At 40.8% G+C, this 14,046-nt stretch overlaps 1 protein-coding gene across 3 annotated transcripts in view; it reads left to right on the top strand.

The window, feature by feature from the left end:
• The window catches only part of TANC1 (tetratricopeptide repeat, ankyrin repeat and coiled-coil containing 1), a 53,144-nt gene that overhangs the window by 20,282 nt on the left and 18,816 nt on the right, over positions 1-14,046 (top strand). For all 3 annotated transcript variants that reach the window (XM_014966522.1, XM_014966520.1, XM_014966521.1), the window contains exons 4-10: positions 1,733-1,854; positions 2,785-2,974; positions 6,129-6,386; positions 9,061-9,186; positions 10,799-11,080; positions 11,969-12,126; positions 13,378-13,609. In XM_014966522.1, the coding sequence (XP_014822008.1) occupies positions 1,733-1,854; positions 2,785-2,974; positions 6,129-6,386; positions 9,061-9,186; positions 10,799-11,080; positions 11,969-12,126; positions 13,378-13,609 (1,368 nt within the window). The remainder of the gene's footprint in view (positions 1-1,732; positions 1,855-2,784; positions 2,975-6,128; positions 6,387-9,060; positions 9,187-10,798; positions 11,081-11,968; positions 12,127-13,377; positions 13,610-14,046) is intronic.

Raw genomic sequence — 14,046 nt, 5'->3', positions numbered from 1 at the left:
AAAGTTCCTTATTTTGGATACTTACTAGTGAAAGTAGAACTCAGTGTAATTGTTGTCACCATCTTCTTCTGTACGCCCTGTTTGAGTTATGCTGGTCCCTGCTGTGTCCCGGCCTTCACAGCCCTCTTAGTGCCGGCGTTAAAGCATTATGTCCAGTGGGGAGAGCACATGGTCCTTGTCCCCTAACCTAGAGGTGACCATCTCAGGGTGATCCCCCTCCTCAGAGCTGTGCTGAGGGCCAGAACTGAGCGCTGGTGGTTAAGGGTACAGCAGTGGCTGCCAGGTTGAATGCCTGAGACTCTTGCCTTTTCTCTCTGTTGCTGTGCCTGACGATTCCCCAGACTCCTCAAAGATTGAAATTTAACAACAACAGGCTTTTGGAACTTTGATAGGAGAATGAAGATGTTGATTTAATGAGCTCTGTAATTTCCAGGATTGTGATTTTAAAGACTAATTGTAGTCCTCAAAATGACAATTTTACAGAGAAATTGCATTTTCCAGTCAAATATTCTAAGACCTGTCAATTTGCAAAATATTCTGAGATACAAAAATTTTTGTCATCTGTTTTCAAAAATGACACCATTTCACAGCTTCCTCCTTTTGGGGTTAAGTGAGAGTCAGATAATTCAATCTTCCAGAGTAAAACCTTAAGCTGTCCACAAAATTAAGAGATATGTGCGTTCAAGTAGGCATCGAGCTGGAGTGAAACAAAGCAGAATGTTTGACTAGTGAGCTACTTATGTCTGCAAACCATGGGTTTTATGTCACTCATAAAATGGAAATGTCCTTGAAATAATGGTTACTGGTCAAGCTCTTCAGTCAAAATCATTGTTTTCTATGGTTTTCTTACAATCTGCAGCCTGGGGAAAAATGTGCTGTTTATTGCAAATGCCACTGAATGTCAGCTGTGTCTGGTGTTAGAGTGAAGAGCGGATCCTGTCCTGACGCTCGTTTGCCTTATTGAAGCCGTGAAGGAAAGACCAAAGGAAAGGGGCAGTTCGGCCTGGGAGACACCCCAGTTCAGCCTGGGAGAGGCCCCAGTTCAGCCTGGGAGACACCCCAGCCCCCCGCTGCGTTCCCCAGGCAGCCCAGGGCGGGCTGGCTTTGGTGGAGGTTGCCCCCTTTTGAACTTTGTCTCATTCTATCTGTTGGACACCAGAAGACATTTTAAAGTTCTCTACTGATCAAATTAAATATTTTTGCAGCCAGAAAGCTGGGACATTTAGAGCTGGCGTCACATCCTTCGCATAACAAGCACAACAAAAATGTATGGTGTTGGTTGTAGTGTTATCTGTGAGATTACGAAACATCTGCCTTGGTAACCTCTACTTTTCATGGTTTTAACATTACAGACAACTTTATAAAAAGGTACTGGGGTAGAATTTCAGTCTGACACTGAGCTGTGGTAGCGTTGGGTTTAATGCTGCTGTCAGGAGAACACTCACGTCGATCATCAGTCCAGTGATGAGCTGGTTGCACTGCACCATGTCTATTTCTACTGGTAGGGTGGGCTTTCTCTCCCTTGAATTTGTGCAGATATGTGGAGGATCCCAGACCCACCAACAATTTAAAGTCTCATGGACAGGAAGTTTAAATGGCATTAACTTCTCTGTTAGATATTTTGTTGACGGAAGGACTGGTGTTTATGTTTGATTGTACTTTTTCTACCTCTTGTAACAGTTTCCTAATGTAAGACACTAATCCTCATCAACTTTTTTCCCCCACTCCAAAGCAAAGCCTGATAAGGACTCAAGTTGTTCTCCTGCAGCACAAGAACTGATGACAAGATTGGGATTTTTGCTGGGAGAAGGGATCTCAACTTCTGCTCATATAGAAGAGAAAAATGAAGTCATGGTAGGATAATGAAAAATAATGTATTTAATGTTCATCCTATTTCTGAGAGGACTAATGTTATTTCTTCTATTTGCTAGTTGTAGTTACTTGATACTTGCCAAAATACAATCCATTTTAATAGACATATGGTAGTAGAACTGTAAATTAATTATAACAAGTGTTCTTTTTTGTTTGGAATTATAAGTTGATCTTGCATCCTTAAAAAAAAAAAAGGTAGACATAATTTCTGGAAGTTAAATTGACTATGAATGTGAGTAGCTTCTAGGGTTCTCTCTGCCTTATTTTAGCATTTAGGACAAACGTTTTTTTTCCCTTCTATTCTATTTCAGTGATTTATGAGACTGGAAGATGGTGGCTTGTTAAAATAGGAGGATGCTTTGGGGGCATATGTGTTTGTTCTTTCCTGACAGTCTGTCATTGGTGGGTAGAGGAACTGGAGAGAACAATCAGCTACAGTCCATATGAACTCCTGTGCTAACCAGAACTGCACAGCCACTGCCAGCCTCTCTGTCTTCCCCTTCCTCTCTCTACTTTTAGTCCCAGGCCTCATAAATCTTAGTGCATTGGTTTGGGTTTCACTGATGGTGCGTAAGACTGCAGTTCTAGTGTTTGTAAACCAAAGAATAAATACTGGGGATGGAGGGGAAGAGTATCCAGTAAAATGTTTAATAGAGAAGAAATCTGCCTCACTGCAGCTCTTCCACTGAACTGTGAAATTCTCTTTTTCCTTCAGAAGTCGCTTTTTAAGAGTAATCTGAAAATATCTCATTAAGGTTCCCCATCAAGATAAACCTTCTGCTTCTTGACGTTTTTGCTTGAAAAACGGGCTCTTTGCTTCGTTCTTGTTGTGCTTTACTTCGAAGTTTCTAGTTTTCAGGGCAGCCTCGTGCCCCACCGTGCAGTAAGCGTTGGTGCTTGTTCCCAATGCAGTGCGCAGTGGCCAGCCAAGGCGTGAGCCCCTGTTCCACCCTGACCAGCAGCACCACGTCCCCCAGCACCGACAGCCCCTGCTCCACCCTCAACAGCTCCGCTGGAAAAGCAGCACCCAACAAAGGCAGTCCCTGTGGGACCATCAGCAGCCCCAGCTCCACCCTGGAGAGCAAGGACAGTGGCATTATAGGTAAGTGTCTTAATTAGCAGTGCAATCAAGAGGAAATTCTCTTAACAGTCCAAGTCTGAATAGCTGCTTCGTGACATTGTGTTCAGTTGTATGCTGTCCATGGATCCCCTTCCAAATCCCTTGCAATCAAAAGGTTGAAATCCTATTCTTTGGCTGTAACAGCTGCTGGTTTTAGGTGTGCGTTTCTCTTTTGTTTTTCTGGTGCAGTTCTAATACCTTGTAGACACCCAGGTAGCTGCTTTAATATTATTTTCTGGAAAATCAGAATAAGATGTAAAACCCATATTTTTCATGCTGTTATAAACTGTTGTAGGAAGGTTTATTCTACTTTATTGCTTTAGTCAATATTTTTTTCAAATGCTGACTCCTTAAGTGATTGATCCCTTTTAAAATTTATTTTATAACAGCTGTTATGCTTACCAACAAAAACCAAAGCACAAAATGCCACCATAGCTGATGCTTTCTCAATATACAACAGTGAGCTTTCCATTTTCTTGAAGTCTAGCTGATGGACTAAATTTAGGGGGGCTGAAAAAGGGAAGCAATTCTAAATCTTAAATGCCTAGATTTGATGATGTGAACTTCAGACGCCTCATTGCCTTGACTGTAAATTTAATACTTTTTTATTTACAACTTTTGTTTATAAGAAGGAATTCCAGGTGAAAGTGTCTCCCTGCTGTTATGGATGCTACCATGGTGATCATACTTGCTAAGAAGTAGTAATAATACATGGTTTCATAATGCAGTTGATAACACTTTACTCTGACTTTATTTTACTATAAAGTGCAGTAATTAATAGTCATAAGTTACAACACAATATTATTTTTACTGATCAGTTACCCTAAAAGAGATGTTTACCATGGGTCAAAAGACTCATTTGTATAACACGTAATTCAGTTTTAGAAAATTAAAAGTTCCATAATAGATTGATGATAGCCAGTGTCCATGGTCAATTTTGGGTAAGATCTAGTTCTGAGATAGCATTAACATTTTGATATAAAAAAGGGTATATCAGGATTCTTGCACTTGGGTTCACAGATTTCAGTCATTGCCTAACTTGAGAACAGACTACAGTAGATGTATGACTAGAAGAAAGTAATACCTTTTGTGAAGAATATTTATGTCAGTATGCCATAGTCATTTCCTTGTTTACAACGTTTTTTAGGGCTCTCCAGGTAGGACATGGGTACAAAGATACTTCTACCTTCATAAATGCACCTATGCTTAAGCTTTGACTAGCTCAGTTGGGCACTTCTGTGTAGGCATGTTTCTTAAAATCTGGGACCTTCTTTAAGGCTTTTTAAAGTGGTGTTTCCCTTTTGTAAAAAGAGGAGTCATGTTGGTTTGGAATACTTCGCTGTTTGGAGATCTACACCTTTGCGTTTGTTCGTTTTTAAGAGTTTGAACACCCCCTGGCAGCAACCTCACATCTGTAAAGGCAGGAAACCAAGAGGGGAAATAAGAGGCACCTCTCTGATAAATGACTGTGGTTTTCTTTTTCGAATACAAATATGCCTGTGCATTGAAATTTGTTATTAGTAGTAAATGTGCATTTTAAATTATGTTTACAAGTGTATGTTTTCTAATGTCTTTGACAGAGTTCATCCAACCATGAAAATAGCTTGCTCTTTCCTGCTACTGATGCGGGCTCCCATTGTGTTTAACTCCCACCATGTTTTCTGGGCCAGCAGACTCTGATGGGAAATCTGTCTTTTTTCCCTTTCCCTCTTTTTTTTACTTATGGATCACGTTTCTTTTAGTTTTCTAACGTTTTACTGCTGTAGTTGAATTCTTCTTTGCTTCTGTTGAGTTTGACATAACAGTAGTGGAGGCAGGTTTTAATCTTCAGCAATGAGCTAAGTGGCAGAAAAGACTGGGCTACTGGCCAAAATGTAAGCTTTTCTGGATATTTGCCACTGTTCCAGTATGGAAATCTTGAGCAGTGAAGTTTCCTGATGTTACATTTCACTCCAGGAGGAATCATATTTTAAAATATTTTCTGCTTTAGAAGGAGCTAGATTTTTTTACATGAAAATGAAATAAGTTTGTCTTAGGGAAGTGCAATCTAAGCTGTGTGCAAAGGTGAATGGAAGGCCTGAAAAGCTTTTTCTTCTACTGCCTCTAAAATGTATGTCATATTAATGGTATTTCTTAAAATATAAGCTCTTAAATTTTAGCATCAGATCTTAAGTTTCTTGTGAATGTGAGGCTAAGCTGGAGGAATGCAAAGTTCTACGAGTCCCTCATCACCCTGCAAGGCTGAGGCTGCGGAGCAGTTGATGGGAAAGAGGAGCAGTTGGTGCTGCCTCTGAGCAGCCAAGCCCCAGGGATCTAAGGAGCAGTCCCTGCATTTTGTCAGTGGTCTAATAGGCCACAGTGTTTTACTTAATGATTTGGTCAGTTGAATGTAGAATCGTCACATATCTATATACCTTTAATATTTAAAATTTTAGCCTGGAAAGGACCCACAGTTCACATGGATACTATTATTTGAACTGGCACTGATTTTTTTTTTTTTTTTTTTAATTAAATCCTGATGCCCTTTCATCCTATTTTGTATTTTGCTCTGTTGCATATATTCATGTATAAACCAGCAGTTATAACGAAATACTTTTTCTTAGAAGCTGGGTCAAGGTAAGAACCCCAGAAGTAACCTTGAACCTTACTTGAAGTTAAGTTGGTAAGTTTTCTCTCCTACTGAAAAAATGAAACAAACAAACAAAAATCCCCTAAACCCAAACCAAAACAGAAAAAAACCTACTTTTTTCTGACTTGCAAAGCTTCTTTTTTTTTCTTCATGTTTTATTTCCCCCATTAGTTAATTTATTTGACTTGTAGTCTAGACCTAACTTTTTTCCAAGATAGTTTTGAGTGACTAAGTTTTCTGTCTTGTAGGTATGCTGTTCCCGTTGGTTTGGGTGAACTTTCAAGTGTTCAAAATGCATTGAGTGTTGGCTTAACCTTGAATAAATACTTGTTGTTCAGTTATTTTGTGAGACTTTAATGTAGGCACTGAAAACATTGTAAATGAAACAGAGTAATTTCACTATTAAACAGAAAAACCAGTATATATTTCTGTAGTGTCCATAGGCGCCATTTTCCTCTGATATGTACTTAAGTTGGGTTTTTTCCTCTTTTTCCCTCTTTTTTTCAGCAACTATAACGAGTTCATCAGAAAATGATGATCGCAGTGGGTCCAGTTTGGAATGGAGCAAGGATGGGAGTGTCAGAGCTGGAAAACACCAAGGGATTAGTCATGATCGAAGAACAGATAATTGTTCACCGGTTGCAGAAGAGGAAGCTGTTGGAACTGCTGAGAATTTGCCAAAAGAAGTGCCAGCAGGAGAGGGTCCTGTTCCTTACACTCAAAGTTCTGGCTCTTTAATAATGCCTCGTCCAAACTCTGTTGCAGGTAAAGTCCTGAGGTAGAAAAAAAGATGCTCTTAATGACAGGAGATTTCTGTTGAAGTTATGTTGTTAGTATGAAAGTATTTTTATGGGACAAAAAGAAAAAAGTGTAAGTCCTAAACTGAATAGATGAGCTGAGTTTTCGGAGTGTTAAAAAAGCGTGGACTAATTTAGGCTGTAAGAGGCCCCCAGACGTTTCTGGTCCACCATCGCACTGGAAGCACATCCAGTTAGAACAGTTTGCTCTCAGGGCCTTGTTCAGTTGAGTATTGAGTAACTCCAAGGATGAATATTCCCCCATGTCTCTGGGCAGCGTGTTTGGGTATCCTTAGTGATATTTTTCCTTTATATCTAGTGTGAATTTCCCATGTTTCAACCTGTGTTCATCGCCTTTCACCCTGTCCGATTGTGGCCTCCTGTTGAGTAAGGATAAGCTGCTGTTCTCTCAGTCTCTGGTCAAAGCTGAACAAACTCAGTTCAAACCCAAGACCTCCCTCCCAAGTTGATGGACAGGAATTCTGCCCAGCCTCTCTTATTTTTAAAGCGACACCCACAGGAGCATTGGTTTGGTTTTTTTTTCAACTCTAGCTCTTTTTCTAGTCTTTAGTGATTTCATTTAATTGCTTTAGTGTTGATCCATTGCATTCAGGATTTCTTTCATTGCTGTAAACTTGGACTGGACTTTAATTTTAAAGCTGGACTTCTGCTGTCTTAGTACCTTGACTCTGAACATCCCACTGCAAACCCCATTCACATCTTACAACTTGAAACTGTAGTTTTGACCTCCCAGGTCACTTCCCTGGGAAGAGTTCAGTGAAAGCTGAGTACATCTGCATCTCTCTTGTACTGGGGAGCCCAGAACTGGACACCATACTCCACATGAAGTCTCACCAGTGCTGAGGGGGAGGATTTCCTCCTTGAACCTGCTGGAAACACTCTTCCTAATGCAGCCCAAGGGTGCTGTTGGCTGCCTTTGCCACAAGAGTGCATAGCTGTCTATGGTCAGCTTCTTTACCACCCTGGTCCTTCTCTGCAAGGCTGCTTTCCAACCTGTCAGCCTCCAGTTGGGTAGTGATGCCTGGGGTTACCCCTTCTCAGCTGGAGGACTTTGCATTTCCTTTGGTTGAACTTTATGAGATTCCACTCAGCCCAGTTCTCCAGCCTGTCGAGGTCCATCAGAATGCCAGCACAATCATTGCACACATCCGCCATTCCTCCTGGTTTTGTGCATCTGCAGACTTGGTGGGATTGCCCTCTGTCCCATCATGTAGGTCATTAATGAAGAAGTTAAATAGTTTTGGACCCAGTGTTGACTGCTGGAGTACACCACTGGTCAGTTGCCTTCACACAGCTGGACTGTGTGATCACAGCCCTCTGGGCTACCCATTCAGCCAATTTTGGGTCCACCTGCCTGTGCACATCCATCACCTGTACTTCATCAACTTGTCCATGACTATGTCATGGGAGACAGTGTCAGAGCCTTTCTAAAGCCAAGGTAGAGAACATCCCCAGCTCTCCCCTCATTCACCCAGCCAGTCATCATCTTATAGTATCATAGAATCACAGAAGAGTTCGGGTGGGAAGGGACCTTCAAAGATCACCTACTTCCATCACTGCTGTGGACAGGGACATCTTTCATTAGATCAGGTTGCTCAAAGCCCCATCCAGCCTGTGTTCAGTTAAGAGCTCTGTGCTTATCCATGAGACTTCCTGCCATAGTTGCTTTATTTCCTACTTGTCAGGATGGCCCTTTCTTGAGCTTGCAGGATATTATCCTTGAGTGCCAACCAGCTCTTTTGGATCCTTCTCTCCAGGACTATGTGCCATGGGATTCTTCCAAGTAGGACTCCGGGGAGGTTAAAGTCTGTGCTCCTGAAATCTGCTTTTTGATCTGGTCTCTCGTGTTAGGATCCTGAACTCCACCAGCCTGTGGTCACTGCAGCCAAGACTGCCCAGCTTTCATATCTTCCTGTTTTGTATCAGGTCCAGCAGAGCATCTTTCCTTTCTGGCTTCCCCGTGGCCTATTGTCAGTGCACTCCAGAAATCTGAATTGCTCATGCCCTGCTGTGTCGTCCTTCCAACAGATGGAAGATTTTGGATTTTATATCAGTTTGAGAACTGCTTTGTTTAATGCGAATATTCATTTGGTTTATTTTTGGTGAAAAAATATATATTCCTGATATAACTTGGCAAATATGTTCTCTGGATTTTCAGCTCTTCTTCTGTATAGCTATCAGTTTAGTTTAAAAATTGAAGAAAAGAAAGAACGTTATCCAGAATTCTGTGGTATCGGATAAAAAAAGGATGTAAATATTTCCTCACAGTTGGTGTACTTGGCAGCTAATCTCTGAACCTGTTCCTAACGCTTCTGACGGCACTGATCTGGTTGTTCTCATAGTAAAAAAGGAAACTGTATGAACATGAGAACTGTTGACCCCTTGAGGAAGTTAAGGCTGACATGAGGGCCACCTGAAAGGGGAAAAATCCAACTAAATCTTTAGTCAATTTGATTGGAAAACATTTTGTAAATGTTATAACCTGAATGACTTCAACCACTGGCATTGTCTAGAACAGCTTATCTGTAAGTACTGTGTTTAGGAAAGAACTGTAATAAATAATAATGTTATTTGTAACTTATGCTGAGAGAAAAATAAGCTTCTATCCTTTAATACTGTAGCAACAAGTTCAACCAAATTGGAAGATCTGAGTTACTTGGATGGACAGCGAAACGCTCCGTTACGCACTTCAATTCGCTTGCCGTGGCACAACACCGCCGGCGGGAGGGTGCCGCAGGAGAGCAAAGGTACAGATGTGCACATCTGCATCTCTGGGGGGTCTGAGAGCTTGGTAAACACCCCTGTCCCGCAGGGTGGTATGTAAGAGAGTGCTCCTGACAGATCACTCAACATGTCTGGAAATAAGGTGCTTGCTTACACTTTTTCCTGCAGAATGCTGTGGTTTAGAAATGGCACGTGTGGCTTTTGATAAGCCAGGAGTGTGGTTTTTATCCGAGTGTGCGCTTACCCGGCGCAGTGTGGGTCAGGGCAGTCTCCAAAGGGAAGGTGTACAATACCAGTGTTCAGGAACTGTGCTGGGTGTTTTCCTTTCTGCCAGATTTTATCCTGTGACATTCAGATGAGAGTGTACTGCAACATAAGAAATACTATGCTGAATTGAAAATCTTCAAGGTGCTGTGATTAGAATTCTGTTTTAGGAAGGAAACTGATCAAATACCATTAGACTTATTTATAACTAATACATACTTCGATATCTCTGGTCTTTGAGTCTGAAAATAACAGGTTTATGTTAAATGCAAGTGATGTATGCAGGTTTTTGTTTTCTCCTCTTAACTAGCACAGTCATCTGCAGGCTCTGTTAATTTAACAATTAGCAGATCGCTCGAACCACTGTGAAAGGTATCAGCAAAAGTGGTTTTATTGAAATCTGATGTTGTGAAAGTGTGACTTAACAAAGCTCAATGGCAAGGTTCACTCTGTCACCTGCTGCACAAAGGATGTAACAACGATTCAGAACTACCAAGAGAGAAGTCAAAGTTACCGAGACGAAATCTGAGTGTGCAGTGACAACAGCCCACGCGTGGGGTGGGTCACTTACCAAGGATTTGTGCTGCGTGGGAGGTCTCTGCCTCGAGCAGCAGCCCTGGGTCTGGGACAGCCTTTGCAGAACATCAGATTTGGTTAATGAATCCTCAGAGCATTATATTAGTGAACGTTAGTGTTTCTGTAAATTTTAATGTATTTTATGCAACCAAAGCTAAACTCTTCTTTTCTCTATAAGTCTTACTAGGTGTTTGCCAAATGTATGAATTAATCAAACATGACTACGCTTTCAGCTGTGGTGTGTGATTTCTGTTCTTGTGGCTTCAAAAGTACAGAAAAACAGGGTAGTAATATTTCAGGTTTTTTTTTTTTTACATCACTTTGAAAATACAGGTTTTTTAAAAACAGAAAACCGTATTTATTTTTCTGTACATTTTCTGTTTCTCTGTACAAGTCTTTGTGGATCTGAGGACCTGACACTGAGATGCTCAGCTGCATAGTTCACCCTAAACTGAAAAATATTTGGCACTTCCCCATTTGTAGAATTATTAATGCATTTTCAAGAAAACTTTTGGATTCTGCAACTTATTAGCTCAAGTTCAATTGTGAAAAATTCCTCAAATTATACTTGTAGCTTCTCTTCTCTAGAATTTAATTCACACAGGAGTTGTGGAGGTGACCAGAACTGAGCAAAATAGTTTTAATTGTTTTCATGATGAGAGCTCTAAGAAGTCTGATTATGAACGCTATTAACAAGGTTACTGAGTGAAATGTTCTTCTGAAACAGTGCTGGTTTACTGCATTTATTGCATGGGTTTCTTCTAATAGACTTTTCTCCCTGCCACCTCTTCTCAGGCCGCTTCGTCCCCTACAAGCCTCAAGACATTCTGCTGAAGCCGCTGCTGTTCGAGGTGCCCAGTATAACCACAGACTCGGTGTTTGTTGGGCGAGAATGGCTGTTTCAGGCCATTGAGGAAAAACTGCAGAATCCTGACCCAGCTGAGAACAGGGGAGCAGTCCTCACGGGGAACGTGGGGTTTGGGAAGACTGCGATCATTTCCCGGCTGGTGGCACTTAGCTGCCATGGAAGCCGCATGAGGCAAATAGCTTCAAATAGCCCTAATTCATCCCCCAAAGGTGCGTTCCTTTTCTGAGTCGCTGTTTGAGGTTTTGTGCTGGGATTCTCAAGAGTCAGAGTGTTGTTTGCTTTTCTGGCTTAAGGTCGTTGGTGTTCATCAGCTCCTTGGGAAACACTCGTTTCCTCTGGTGGGAAAAAGAAACTGTTAAAATGGTGTGCTTTGATAGATCCCTTTCACTCAATGTTGGTGGGCTCAGCCCATTAAAAAAGACATAAAATGGAGAAACTGTGCAGAATCTCTTCCTCTGTCAGGCAGCGTGTACCCTGGGCTCTGGCAGGGCTGTTCTCATGGCTTGTGCTCCCTGTTAGTTTGGAAAGAGGGAGGTGATGTGTTTCCTCCCAGCTGTGCACCTCACGCTTCCCAGCACCGCGCCTGGCCCTCGGAACGGTGGTAGAGGCAGGAGTAAAGCTGTGGAAACCCCATCAGATTCAGTCACCTCACCCACCCAGTGCCTGCATTAACTGGAAGGGTGGTGTGACTGTCCTTACTGCTGCTTCCCCTGCTGACACTTCAAATAAGAATATTATTATTATTAATAATAATAATGATGATAAATTGTTTATATTTCCCAAGAGTTCTGTCATATAATAACTATTAGTTTAAATGAGTCATCGCATATATAATTTTTGTAGGGAAACTCTTCACATCAGCATGGTTTTGCTTTCAGTAATTCTATAGTTTTGATCAAAAAGTCAGTTAAATTGTTTTAAAATTATAAAGTTGCAAATATGTGTATATATCAGACTGATTGCGGGCTTCTTTTAATGCTATTGTTCAGTTTTAATTTTTACTATAGCAGTAAAGATATTCTGTGATGTTTTCCTATTAAAAAAATCTGTCGTCAGCAAACTTGGTCTTTCTTGTATTTGTTGTCTTTTAAAAATAGGTGGTGACTCCTGTCTGGAGATTCCCTTAAGCCAGTTGCCCCCATCTGCTCCTCTGACAAGTGGTACCAGTACAATGAAGACCAACACACTGACTTGTCCTGGTAGTCCTGAATACCCAAATCAAGCAGGGGATTCTGTGAAGCGCCTTGCTTCAAAGGTGAGTTTTCAGTTAATAATCATTTTTCAGTGTGTTAGCAAACCCCTGACCTGGGGAAGACGGGAGACTGGGTGTCCCAGTCAGCACTGGCAGGAGGACAGGCAGTAACTGTGGATTTGTGGGATTCATGGCCGGTGAAACCAACTACGTAGCTTCTCTGCCTTTCAAGTTATTACTTGAGTTGTGCTTGGTCTGAAAGAATTACATTAAAAATTTCACATCTGTTCTATGTGTGTATGCAAGGTTGGGGTCCTTTACTTGCAAAAGTGGCCATGTGTTCTCTATGGGTAGATGCTCACTGTACCTTCCTAAAGTAAAATTCCAGGAAAAAAAAAAAGGATAAAATGTTTGATTTGTGTATAATCCATCTATAATTTTATGATACCAGTTGAGTCTAAATGTAATCTTTCTATTTTCCATATTCTTGAGAATCTGAAGTAAGCAATTAGAAGTTCTTTTTGCATTAGATTATTTTAAGTGTTTTATCTTTTGCCTAGGTAGTCAATATAATTAACGTCTGAGCTGTGTACTTTATGGAAATAGTTGTGAGGAGAACATGGGGTTATTGTTGCAGTCTTTAAGGTGATGTGTGTTACTTGGAAACAATTTTATGAAATGTTACGAAAGCCACTGAAGTAATAACTGTCTTTACTGTGAACACCATGCTTTCCTTTTGGTTTGATTTTTTTCCAAAGAAATAATGGCTATGTTATGTTTTATTTTTAAGTAATACACACCTCTGCAACAATCAGAATAAAGCCAGTTGCCCTCTTTCTCTGTTTGCTGTGTGGGGATGTCTGTCATAGCCCTCAGTCATCTGCTTTTGCCTGATGGTGATCAAATCACTCCTTGGGTTATTAGTGTGTGACACCGTAATGTTGTTAATTATAGCTAATACCTTGCTAGTCCCAGCCTGAAGTTGTTTTTCTTGTGCTTCTTAAGTTACTTACCTGTTTACCCACTGTGTCCCAATGGCATGAACTCAGGTTACTACGTTTTCCTGCCAGAACCTGCTGTTTTTATTTCTCTTCCTCTTTTGGGTGCCCTACAAGGTCAGAATCTATTTAATTGTCTTCCTTTCTGTATCTGACACAGGCCATCCGAGACCAGCTGCAGAGCTCAGTAATTATTCTAACGCTGGAACATATTTAGTAGTTGAAAGAGAACCTCAGTAACACTTTATCATAATTGGACTAACTAGTGACCTCTTAAATACTGAAGGGATAACACTTCTTTTTTTCAATTCTCCAGGTCGTTGCTTATCATTACTGTCAAGCTGACAACACATACACGTGTCTTGTCCCAGAATTTGTGCACAGTATTGCAGCTTTACTTTGTCGTTCAAATCAATTAACAGCATACAGAGATCTTCTGATTAAAGAGCCTCACCTGCAGAGCATGCTTAGCCTGCGGTCATGTGTCCAGGATCCAGCAGCAGCTTTTAAAAGGGGAGTGTTGGAACCACTTTTGAGCCTCAGGAAAGGTAGGTTAAGCAGGAAGCAGTGCGGAAAGTGAGTCTAAACTGCATAAAAAGTGGAAAAAGAATCTAACAATATGTATTGTAATGCTCTAAGAGAAATAAATAAATCAGAACATTCCTGCAGAAAGGGATTCCTTAATAGAACAGCTCTTTCATGTTTTAAAATAAAATTCTATGAAACTTACTAAAGATCATGGAAACTTTAAATTTACTTTTTTGCCAGAAAATTCAAGGATGACTTCGTAGCTTGAAGTGAAGGCTAGCGTATTTGCATTAAAGGATTTTGTTTCCAGATGATTTTGCATTTTGTCACACTTCTTGGTTTTGTAATTTTCTGTGCCTGAACACCTGCAAAGTGGATGTGGTTTTTGCTTGCTTTTAAAATTGATATGGCAATTTTCTAAGAAAGCGTGTAACAACATGATTTTCTTAATAAAAAA

Source organism: Calidris pugnax, unplaced genomic scaffold, assembly GCF_001431845.1.
Source record: "Calidris pugnax isolate Ruff unplaced genomic scaffold, ASM143184v1 scaffold48, whole genome shotgun sequence".
NCBI lineage: Eukaryota > Metazoa > Chordata > Aves > Charadriiformes > Scolopacidae > Calidris > Calidris pugnax.
Note: the sequence above shows the minus strand (reverse complement) of the source record. Positions and strands in the feature narration are given on the sequence as shown.